The 12,262-nt window shown below is 37.4% G+C and overlaps 3 protein-coding genes across 3 annotated transcripts in view; all 3 read left to right on the top strand.

The window, feature by feature from the left end:
- The first annotated feature begins 5,267 nt into the window (after window positions 1–5,267).
- LOC114521641 (serine/threonine-protein phosphatase 6 regulatory ankyrin repeat subunit B-like) lies at window positions 5,268–9,300 on the top strand. Its single transcript, XM_028542143.1, has 3 exons — window positions 5,268–5,285; window positions 5,403–6,594; window positions 6,629–9,300. Exons 1-3 carry the CDS (start codon window positions 5,268–5,270, stop codon window positions 9,298–9,300), a joined length of 3,882 nt encoding a protein of 1,293 aa, XP_028397944.1.
- A 143-nt stretch (window positions 9,301–9,443) lies between these two features.
- LOC114521622 (serine/threonine-protein kinase/endoribonuclease IRE1-like) lies at window positions 9,444–11,270 on the top strand. The gene is made up of 2 exons (XM_028542124.1): window positions 9,444–9,932; window positions 10,437–11,270. Exons 1-2 carry the CDS (start codon window positions 9,444–9,446, stop codon window positions 11,268–11,270), a joined length of 1,323 nt encoding a protein of 440 aa, XP_028397925.1.
- An 841-nt stretch (window positions 11,271–12,111) lies between these two features.
- The window catches only part of LOC114518929 (ATP-binding cassette sub-family B member 6, mitochondrial-like), a 16,311-nt gene continuing 16,160 nt past the window's right edge, over window positions 12,112–12,262 (top strand). The window contains exon 1 of the mRNA XM_028538967.1: window positions 12,112–12,206. The gene's annotated coding sequence lies outside the window, so the exon portion shown is untranslated. The remainder of the gene's footprint in view (window positions 12,207–12,262) is intronic.

Raw genomic sequence — 12,262 nt, 5'->3', positions numbered from 1 at the left:
TATACCTTCGCCTACAATTTCCTGTTCTTGCTAAACCAATGAAGCATGCTAAAATATGACTGGTTAACACAATAATTACGTCTGTGGATGTAAACCTTAGTTGCTAACGGGAATCACAAAATGTATGGGCAGATTATTTAAAGCTTTATTGTCGACATTGGGATTGTTGCACGGTATAATCTTGTAAGGTAGGAAATGAAATGATTATGGCATTGTATTTACTTTAGTCTGCTTTGTCCATGCATATGTGTACATTCGAATAATTGCATCGACACGGGAAAGATAGGGAAAATCATGTGACGACACATTTCAAATGCTCATATTGTTCTGTTATACTCAATCTGATTATTTGTCCGTCTGTTTTCAATAATTCCATACATGCATATAGATTATAAAAATACAACACGAGACTACTTTCCCGGGAGTCGTAGAAACCGAGTTCAGGCTTTAGAATAATATAACAGATATAATATACATGGCTATATTATTTCTTGTGAAGTGCTCAGAGATTCCACGTAGCTGGTTTAATTATTACTAATTGACATTGCTTCAGTAACATATTTACAAAGTGCGAAAGTATTGCAATTAGGAAAGCCTTAATATCAAAATGAAAGAAATATAGAATGATGTATTAAAAGGTATCACGGCGAAATGGCGAAATATGTATTTAAATGAACATAAAAATTAATATAGTAGGGAATTTCACAAATTATTTATTCATAAAACGCTTATACATTTTAAACCTCTTTCTTTCTGCAGTTACCTCAGCGTTACCTCAGTTAGATCATAGTCATACTACCAGGCATAACACGATTTACTTATTTGTATAAATTAAATTGCTTACTAAATATTATGGAACCCAAATGAAATGCATTTACGACGGTGTAGTATACAAAGGTCTTTCTATCAGTCTCATTATATAGTGCCATAAAGAAAGATAATTGTAAACTAAAAATGTGGTTTAAGCTAGCAAATGGTTATAATCAATAAACAAAGGTAATTGGTGACGACATTCGCATAGCATTCATATCTATTCGCTTATTCGCATCCACGAAAAGAGGAGAATTGCGCTGAAAATCCCAGAACAATTCCACGGCAAAATTCAAAAGTAGTAGCGTACCTAAGTTGAGGAAAGGTCATGTAAAAACGATAACACGAATTATCCAAATCATTCTCGTCATAATTAAAAAAATTGACAAATCTAGGATTTTCTTCTCCGTTAAACTGATGTAACCCATGATCAGTGCAATTAACTTTCGATTAGGTCACACGCAACCTTGTTCCCCGAGCCCGCGATACTCCACCGTGTAAACGAAGGCTCTTGTATAATCAGAAAGCAAACCGTTAGCTGAACAACAACATGGCGTCTCTATATAAGCATTTGCGTTCTCTAAATGTCAACATATCACAAAGCCGATTTGAATAAAATTTGCCAATTATGGAAGGAGCTACGCGAGAAAAACACGCCTTCAAAAGAACTGGAGAGAGTATCGAGGAGAGAGAAATTCCGTAAAAATTGTATTTTGGGGGCACATCCCCATTTTGGCAAAGGGGTCGTTAATAAACCTTTTCAGCTTGCATGCAAATTAACCCTTTTTTAAATGTTGTGACCATGGGATAGCCAATAAAACTTAACCATTTCAGACCATGTGACTCAAAATGGGTTAATTTGCGTACAAGCTGAAAGGGCCCATTAAACGCGACGTCGGTCGGTAATAGCACGCAAACGTCGGTAGCACACAAAGTATACTTTTGCTAATGTAATTGACTATGTTCAATCAATAATTTTGTACACTTCAAGCCGGTGGATGTTCAATGCACCATATAATTATAGTGACTTAAAAAAAATATTTTCATTTATAAACTATCCTAATTAAAGCTTGCGCCAAACTTCCTGGGCGATTTCATTTTTGTTCACATTAATTCTTCGCATTAAAGCGTCTACATTCTCCACAACCTACAAGCCTACGTCGAAAGAAAAATGACAAAATAGTTGATAACCATGCACATATTATGCTTTGCATCCAGTGGCGAAGCCAGCATCGATAATTAGGGGGCCATATTCATGTATTATATCAATATCCTTTTAAAATTCATGTTGTGCTTCACAAATTCCTTTTGAAATCGATCGGCTGTAAACAGCCTGTTAACACAATTATCGATGCTGGCTACGCAACTGTTCGCATCGATAAACCCAAATTAAGGTTAATATTCGCCAATTTTGCTTCATAAACAACACAAATTAAAAATTCCTCGTTCCCAAAGGTTCCCAAAGCAAGGAAAGATTGTCATAATTTAAGATTCATGCAATTCGAGAACTATTTTTTGTGCGGACGATGTTGCTTCATAGACACGTAGATCCGTTTGACGTTTTTATTTCCGTGGTTTTTTATGTCGATTCTGCTTAGATTTCTGATGAAGCTTTTTATAAGAACTTGAAATGGAAAAAGCTGTCTTAGACCTTTATTAGACGCCATTTTGATTTGCAATAATGAAATATATATGAAATATGATCAAGGGAGTAGAAAGGACAATATTTTTGCTAATAGCTGCAAGGAAACCTGGGTATTATTTCTATTATCATAGAGCCTTCGTAATTCGTTCTTGGCAATGCGTGACGATAGTTGATTATCAAAATCTATATCTCTTTGTCGCTATCTCGGGTTTTGATGGCGCTGTATTAATAAATATATAGAGATTACTTCATGGTTGGCGAGTACGTACGATTTTTATGCACGAGTTGTGAAGGATCGCAAAACGAACAAGTGAGCGTAGCGAATGAGTGAGTTTTCGATCCTTCATAACAAATTCATAATAAAAATCGCACAAACGAGCCAACCATGAAATTAAATTTAAGTTTATAGAGATCACTTTGACAACGAGACGCTTTTAATTCACAAAAACACAGCGAGCAACAAAAATCGAAATTTTATGCATCAAAATAAAATTATAGTTATTACCGTTTAGTTTCTTTGTAATTTTGTTCAATAGTAAATTAGATATTCTTTCCGAAAGATTTGAGAATGTGTGTAGAATATCGTATGTCCAATCAAAAGCCATGTATGGCATTTTTCACACGTGATATATAAACATCGATCGTACGTCCAGTCAAATTGCATGAAATTAATTGACACAGTGAAATACGATTTATATTTCATCATTCTGCTGTGCATAAATCTTTATAAACATAATACTAGGGTACCTGCAAGGTAGGGATTGCTGCGAGCATTTTAGGGTCCGAGAGTGTTTTTCCCGCTGTCGAAGGGTAAAGGAGAGAACGCTGTCTTGAGAGTTACAGCTCGTTGAAGTCAAAGTCTTTAGAATAGCAGCTAGTTTTAAAACTATTTTAACATACGAATCACAACAGGAGTATTAACAATAATAGTAATATTAGGTAGAATTTTGCGCGCGTAGCGACATTTTTCCCGCAACAAAGTTGATCGAAAGTATTGTATTATTCAGTTTCTGCGCAGAAAATATTGTTTAGGCGCAAAATTCCGCCTAGCGAAAATACAGGCCCTGAGCAGTAGCAAAAAACATTTTTTGGTAACATTGTATTTGTTTTTGAAATATGCTATTTGTCTTTGTTGTAAGAGTCCATGTAAATATTTGGCTTCATGTGAAGAGTAACAAAACATCACTTAATACTTTGAACTTTGAACGCGCTCGAGAAGACGTGTAATCAGAAACCACGTGAAGATCCGGTAAAAGCACTAAATAACAAAAATATTTAGCTCATTGTAAAATAGGAATAAAAACATATGCCTATGCTTACAGTTACCTAATATGAAATAAGTCAAACATTGCACGAATCTGAGTGATTCAGTCAGGTAATTTAGACGATCAATTGCATATTTTATCTGCGACTGTGTCATGTTATTAAACACGACTCGCAAGCGTCAAGCCGCATACTTGAAACATCATTTGATCATTTTGATGCAACATATGGAAATCAGCAAAAGAATACAAATGTCAATGGATAAAATAACTTTTAGTAAGGCATCTGTATGTAAAACTTGATTTGCTTCACAGCACTGACAGCTCAACTGCTTAAAGAAAGCGAATTAGCAAATTGGATAGTACATCTTAATATTCTAGAAGAATTTATATAGTTCGTATATAAACAGCATGAATCTAGCTGTGATCGATTGTATGCATGCTTTTCGCGTTTCATAAATATACAAGTTAAAAATGTAAACAACTGTAAACGTAACATATGAACGAAAGATGAAAATATCTTACCTTGAATAGTCAAAATAGAACAGAAGCTTTAAAATTTAACAAAAATTTGAAGATCCTGTCCATCGAAATCAAAAAGCTTGGGATATGAGCGAGTGTAAAATTTGTGTTCTACGCATAAAAACGCGCACGACCACAATTCCTTGCGCTAAATAGAATTTAGTTCAGAACCCCCTCTCTGCACAAATTAGACTGCTGCTACGCTCGCTCGCTTCAGGCTCGCTCGCTCCGCAGCAATAATAATCAAAGGGCAAATTAAATATATAGTAATAGTAACGTGATACCAAAGTGAAGTAGTCTCAAGGTAATGGGGTACTCATTAACATCATGAACAACTGGTAATTAGTACGCATAATAGCATGTCCTGTTTGTCATATTAGGTGCCTGCATGTCAAATATAAGAAAACTTCTTTAAGATACGCGCATAATCCTCAAATGTCTCAAATAAAAAAAAAATCCAGAAGAATTGCCCAATGTACTATTCTTCTTTTAACCTAAATTCGAAACTGGCAATACTTAGCGGTGCAGGTGTTACAGCTGGTAAGAGCATTTCAAAATTAGTAAAATAAGAAAGTTTGGTTGCGAAATATTTACTTCAAAAATATCTCAAACGGGCTCCCCGTGCTACGTTCTTGAATTAGTATTACTTAACACACAGCAACAAAACTTCTAATTTTCGGATGCATGCTCTTTCCGGCTTTTTTTAAGAGTAATCATCCATTTCCTTGCACGATTCCAGTTTCCATCACCTCAAGTAAACATTCTTTCACACTTTATTTCAGACTCTCTACTCAAAATTCGAAGATACTCATCAAAGATTTTATTGATTCTCTGTGGCTGAAGATGCCTTAGTATCTGCGAAAAGCCAGAGGACATGGCATTGACCAAGGTGAAAAAGCATTGTTTGGAAACATCAGAAGAAACGGAGAGTTTTGCTGAGCTCGAGGTTAAACAGCTGAATCATGATAAAGAAAAAAAGGAAAGCGCTGAAAAGGACCAAGGAAACATAGTTTCGAATATTAAAGACAATGGTGAGAAATACCCTTGTTAAAACTACCAAATTTTGATATTTTGCTTCATTAAAACATAATGATATAACATATCATAGGAGCAAAAATCTATAACTCATTTCAATCTATACAATTTTTTAAATATCTGTTTAGCTCTGCACGTTGTTGGCGCTAACGATTCAAAGGTACTTCATAAGACAGAATGCTGACGTGAATGGAAAAGTTTCTGACACGATTGGAAAAGATGCTGACAAGTGCACAATTCTGCATAATGCTGTCGTTAGTGGTGTACTAGACACTGTGAAATACTTGGTCGAACGTGGTGCTGACGTAAATGTAACGAATGTTCACGGGAAAACAGTGTTGCACTCCGCTGTAATTATTGGTTCACCTCACATTGTCAAGTATTTAGTTGAGCAGGGTGCTGATATTCTGAGCAATTCTAGTAGTTTGGAAACAGCACTTCACTATGCGGTTGCTAGAGGTGAACTTGACATTGTCAAATACCTGGTTGAACATGGAGGAAATGTAAACAGCAAGAATTCTGCTGATCGGACAATACTGCACTTTGCTGTTAGTAAAGGCGTTCCCGACGTTGTCAAATATTTAGTTGAACAGGGTGCTGATGTAAATGGCAAAGACACGGACGGGGACACAATTCTTCACACTGCTGTCCTAAAAAGTAGTCTTGACATTGTAAAATTTTTGGTTGAACATGGTGCAGATGTAAATATCAAGAATACCGACGGTAGGAGTGTCCTGCATATTGCTACTACAAAAGGAGCACTCAATGTTGTTGAATATTTAGTTGAACGGGGTGCTGACGTAAACAGTAAAGATGCTCACGGAAAAGCAGTTCTGCAATTTGCTGTTGCTAAAGGTGTACTTGGCATTGTCAAATATTTAGTTGAACAAGGTGCCGAAGTGAGGAGCAAGGATGATAATTTAGATACAGTTCTGCACTTTGCTGCCGCTATAGGAGTATATAACATTGTCAAATATTTAGTTAAACATGAGGCAAATTTAAAAGGAAAGAATTTTGCTGCGCACAATATTCTAAACTTTGCTATTACTTACGATGTGCTGAACATTATCAAATACTTGGTTGAAAATGGCGCCAATGTAAACAGCAAGAATACCTCCGGACAAACGGTTCTTCACTTTGCCGTTGCTCAAGGTCAATTTGAAGTTGTCAAATATTTAGTTGAACACGGGGCAAATGTAGATAGCCAAAACGAACTTGGGCAGACCGTCCTTCACGCAGCTGTAAATGCGCATGTATTGGACATAGTCAAGTACTTAGTTGAACAGGGTGCCAATGTAAATTGCAAAAATACCGACGGAACGACAGCTATGCATGCACATTGCTGTTACTAAAGGTGAAATTGACATTGTGACATATTTAGCTGAACGAGGCGCCGATGTAAATGGAAAGGACAATGACACGTGGACAGTTCTGCACACTGCTGTTTATAAAGGTGCACTTGATGTTATAAAATATCTAGTTGAACAAGGTGCTGATGTGAATGGAAAGAATAATGACGGAAGAACAGTTCTGCACAGTGCTGTTGCTGTGGGTGAACCAGACGTTGTCGAATATTTAGTTCGTCAAAGTGCTGATGTGAAAGGCAGGGATAGTTATGGAGACACAGTTCTGCACACAGCCGTTGTTAATAGTAATCTTGACATTGTCAAAAGTTTAGTCGAAGAGGGCGCTGATGTAAATGCTAAGAAAAATGATGGGATGACAGTTCTTCAGGCTGCAGTAGTTAAAGGTGCACTGGACACTGTTCAATATCTTGTAGAACACGATGCTGATGTAAAAGGTGAGGATATTTATGGAAGAACTGTCTTGCACACTGCTGTCGTTATTGGCGTCTTTGATGTCGTAATTTTTTTAGTTGAACAGAATGCCGATGTACAAGGCAAATCTTTGAATTTAGACACAATTTTGCACTATGCTGTTGCTAAGGGCGAACTTCACATTGTCAAATATTTAGTTGAACGTGGCGGAAATGTAAATAGCAAAAACGCTGTTGGAAGGACAATACTGCACTTTGCCGTTGCCAATGGTACATCTGGCATTGTTGAATATTTGGTTGAACATGGGGCAAATGTAAACGCCAAGGATACTAATGGAGACACAGTTCTACATTCTGCTGTTGTTAACAGTAACATTGACATTGTCAAATACTTAGTTCAAAGTGGTGCCGAGGTAAACGACAAGAATACTGATGGAAGAACAGTTCTGCACGTTGCCGTTGCTAAAGGTGTTCTTGATACAGTAAAGTATTTAGTCGAACATGGTGCTGATGTAAATGGCAAAGATATTCATGGGAAGGCAGTCCTGCACTTTGCTGTTGCTAAAGGTGCGCTGGACATTGTAAAATATTTGGTTGAACAAGGTTCCAATGTGAAGAGTAAAGATACCGATTTAAACACCGTTCTACACTTCGCCGTCTCAATAGGTATATTTGATATTGTCAAATATCTAGTTGGGCGCAGCAGTGACAGCACAGATTTAAATGGCAAGAATATTGCTGGGAAATTTGTTCTGCATTTTGGTATAACTCATAACGTACTAGATATTGTCAAATACTTAGTTAAAATGGGTACTGATGTGAATGGCAAGAATACTGTCGGACAGACAGTTCTACATTTCGCTGTTGCTCAAGCTGACCTTGACATTGTGAGATATTTAGTTGAGCATGGCTCGAATGTAAATGAAACAGAAAATACCATCGGGCAGACAGTCCTTCACGCTGCCGTAGATACGTGTGCATTGCATGTTATCAGGTACTTAGTTGAACAGGGTGCTGATGTAAATGGAAAGAATGCTTATGGGAGCACAGCTCTACACTTTGCTGTTGCTCAAGGTGAACTTGAAATTATCAAATTCCTAATTGAACATGGAGCTAACGTAAACGAAAAGGATACTGACATGTGGACAGTCCTACAAACTGCTGTTAACAAAAGGGAACTTGGTATCGTGAAATATTTAGTTGAACACAACGCTGATGTAAATAGCAAGAACACAGATGGAATGACGATTCTCCACAACGCTATTTATAAAGGTGCATGGGACATAGTAAAATATTTAGTTGAACAAGGTGCTGATGTGAATAACAAGAATAAAGATGGAATGACAGTCCTGCATAGCGCTGTTTCTGAAGGTGATCCTGACTTTATACAATTTTTACTTGAACGGGGTGCTAATGTGAAAAGCAAGAACAATCACGGGGACACAGTACTGCAAACAGCTGTTCTTGAAAGCAATATTGACATTGTTAAAACTCTTGTTGAACAGGGTGCGAATGTAAACGCCAAGAATGATGATGAGATGACAGTTCTGCAAACTGCAGTTGTCAGTCGTGTTCTAGAAACTGTTAAATATTTAGTTGAACATGGTGCGGATATAAACTGTGAGGATACTCTTGGAAGAACTGTTCTACACACTGCTGTTGTTATTGGTGCTTTTGACATCATTGAATATTTAGTTCACAAGGGTGCAGATGTACCGAGGAATTTTCCTAATTTTAACCCAATTATGCATTATGCTGTCATTAACTGTCGACCTGACATTGTCAAATATTTAGTTGAACATAGTGCAAACATAAAAGGCAAGAATGCTGGTCGGACTATCCTGCACTTAGCTGTTGCTAATAAGGACCTCGAACTTGTTAAATACTTTGTTGGACATGGCGAAAATGTAAATAGCAAGGATACTGATGGAGACACAATTCTCCACACAGCTGTGGTTGGAAGTAACGACATTGTTGAATATTTAATTGAACATGGAGCTGAGGTGAATGGCAAGGATATTGGTGGGAGGACAGTTCTTCACAATGCTGTTGCCAAAAGTGTAGTTGATATTGTCAAATATTTAAATGAAGAAGACGCTGGTGTGAATGGCAAAGATATTCACTGGGAGGCAGTTCTGTACTTTGTTGTTGCTAAAGGTGTACTTGAGTTTGTCAAATATTTAGTTCAGAAACATTCTGATGAACAGAGCGAGGACTCTATTTGGACACAGTTCTTCAATTTGCCATGACTTATGATGTATTAGGCATTGTCAAATACTTGGTTGCAAAAGGCTCGGAGGTAAATGGCAGGAATACTGCCAGGCGGACTATTCTACACCCTGCTGAAAACCAACTTGATATTGTGAAATATTTAGTAAAAAGTGGCGCGAATATGAATGTAATTGAAAAGAGTGCTATTGGGCGGACCATCCTTTATGCTGATGCAGATGCAGTTACTTATATATTAGACATCATCGAGTATTTAGTTGGACAAGAAGCTGATGCAAATGTTGAGAACACTGAGGGACAGACAGTTTTAGACTTTGCTGTTGCTCGATGTGATCTTGGCATTGTCAAGTATTTAGTGGAAAAAGGTGCTGACATTTTTCCTGAAAGTATATTTGGCGTTCACTGTCGCCCCATCGACATCGTAAAGATGGCTGTCGTTCAAAATTCTGCTGTCTTGCTCAATCTTTTGTTGCGACAGAACTTCGATATTACAAGTTTTGGAACAATTCTTGTTGAAGGAAAACAAATGAGTCTTCTGGAATGGAGCATTCACCAAGGTCATCATGACATCACAACTATTCTTAAAATGTCTGTAAAGCATCGTGACAAAATTCAGACGTTAAAAGCGATAAACTCCAACCAGTTAGATAAGGTAAAGCTTTGCAAAACTCTTTTGAGATGCTATACTATTTTAATGCTACATCATTTGCGGATTCTGGGTAAGTCAGAATAAATTACACGGCCTAATTTCCAATTAAAAATGCCTTAATAACAACGCTATTGGTTATTCAATTCTAAAGAATATTTTTACATAAAAATCTACCAATATGATTGCGAGTTAGTAAATTATTTATTCCTACTTACCCTGGACCTGCCACTGCCCTACATCTACCGTGAAAGCCAGTCTTTGTGACTCTGGGGCAGTTTTATATCCGTAAATGAATGTCTTAAATTTATAATTCACACAAGCTTGGCGAAGCGCAGGTTCAATTTTGGGCTTGAGAACCAAATTTGAATTTATGCACCTTTCCCGATTTGATCTATAAAGTTACTGTTATCATGCTGTTGTATTTTTCTTTACCCTAAAATTTTCTTGTCCTATTGAAAAACTAGTTTGTCTTTTTCTAACATTATGTTAACCATTTTCTTTCCACAGAGTGGAATACCATTGCACGCTTTCGTCGCAAATAATGAATTGAAAGTTGGTGAAGGTTCTAGTGGTTCGTGCGTCTATGTTGGCCTTATGCAGGATGGAAGCGAAGTTGCTGTTAAGAGAGTGTTGGTCCAAAGTGAAGATAAAACAGCTGAAAACGAAAAGAAGATCGTGAGCCTCATTAGCGCTAGGGACTGTCCATATATATTGGGCTATCGGCACTTTTACCGCGACGAAACCTTTATGTATCTTATTGCTGATCTCTGTGAGGAGAGTTTGAGGGAGGTTATTAATTTTCGCAGTGTTGAACATCTGCAACAACACGGACCACGAATGATTAAGGAAATTCTCTCCGGGCTTGAGTATCTTCATGGTATAAAAATCTTACATAGAGATCTAAAACCAGCAAACATTCTGGTCGACATCACTGGACACATGAAATTGGCGGATTTTGGCATAAGCCGGGTACTAAAAGAAGACGAATCGACAGTCAAAACGGCTCCTAAAGGTACTTCGGGATGGATGCCCGCAGAAGTTATTCTAGCATTGGATAGAAACGAAGAGGGTTCTTTCAAAAGGAAATCGGATATCCAAGTTGCCGGTATGATTGCTTTCTCCATCTTAACTAAGGGTGAACACCCTTTTGGTTCTTCGTTGGAACGAATGAAAAATATTTCGGAAGGGAACTCAGTCAACTTGGGGAAACTTCGTAATCGCAAAGCTCGAAAGTTTGTGTCATGGTTGATTAAACATAAGATTAATGATAGACCTTATGCTCACGAGGCTCTGAAGGACTCGTTCGTCAATACAGACGGATGCGATTCGAAATATCGATGAGAATCAATGATGATTGAGACAGAGATGAGCTGGCAGCGAAGTGAAAGTTCATTGTGATTAAAGATCGTACTTCTGCCCACATCGTTTAGTGTTTGGGAATTGGGAAAGCAATGGAACAAAGAGAGTTATTGAACAAAGAACTTCGCAGACTTATGCATACTTTGCATTCTCTATCCCTTAAGTCTTTAAACAGTTTGCCAGGCATATGCGAGAGAAAATAAAAACAAAATGCCCCGAAAGAAAATTCATTTTCTGTCAGTTTTTCATGTTAATTGATTGTGCCATTTCCCCGTCTGCTATAATTATACAGGGTGTCTCAGAAAAAAACTCTTTAAAGAAGAATCCTAAATTAAGATGAACGCAAGATTAGAAAAATGTGCTAAAGTACCTAAGTGCTGCTAAAGTACCTAAGTACTTTAGTTGAATGTTCTCTGGAACAGCATTAAATTTTAAAAAAAAATCTCCAACGAGCAAAAGAGGCAGCGTGTTAAACACCTTAATTGCTACTGAGCTGTCTGAGTTTCGTACTCGCCATCCATTAAACAGTTCACTATACAACCACAAACCAGTAGCGTAGCCAGCCTAGCGATTTGCTGGGTCTGACATATATATTAATCAAAGCTCGCATAAATATCATAAAGTCCTAGACAATAGTAATTAATTTTGAGCGTGTACTATGGCCCGAAAGCTTCATTACGTTCTTCAAGTTTGTGCACCATCATCGAAGCTTAGGTACTCCAGATATATTATAGAAGTCACTCACTGATGAGTCAGCAAGTTTCAGCATTCATCCAGCTTCCCTGTGCTCCAGTTAGCTAAGCTCAGTGTCAGTGATGAATGAGGATATTGTATAACAGTGACATCTCACCGTCTGTGACGCTTTGAAAAGGGCTGGAATTTCCAGGTTTATGTGGAAATATTAAACGATGGAATAAAGTAAGCATACGTGACGTTGATCTTGATATTGTAAACAGTGTTAAAGGTGTATTTGT

This window comes from Dendronephthya gigantea, unplaced genomic scaffold (assembly GCF_004324835.1).
Source record: "Dendronephthya gigantea isolate DGI-Jeju-01 unplaced genomic scaffold, DenGig_1.0 000000F, whole genome shotgun sequence".
NCBI classification, from domain to species: Eukaryota; Metazoa; Cnidaria; class Anthozoa; order Malacalcyonacea; family Nephtheidae; genus Dendronephthya; species Dendronephthya gigantea.
Note: the sequence above shows the minus strand (reverse complement) of the source record. Positions and strands in the feature narration are given on the sequence as shown.

What these genes read in the sequence shown, in the direction of transcription:
- LOC114521641 (XM_028542143.1), top strand. An exon ending in TTGCAAAAATACCGACGGAA is followed by an intron (nt 6,595 to 6,628) that starts CGACAGCTATGC and finishes CTGTTACTAAAG; the next exon opens with GTGAAATTGACATTGTGACA.
- LOC114521622 (XM_028542124.1), top strand. Translation starts at nt 9,444, where the DNA reads ATGAATGTAATTGAAAAGAGTGCTATTGGGCGGACCATCCTTTATGCT. An exon ending in ACTCCAACCAGTTAGATAAG is followed by an intron (nt 9,933 to 10,436) that starts GTAAAGCTTTGC and finishes TTCTTTCCACAG; the next exon opens with AGTGGAATACCATTGCACGC.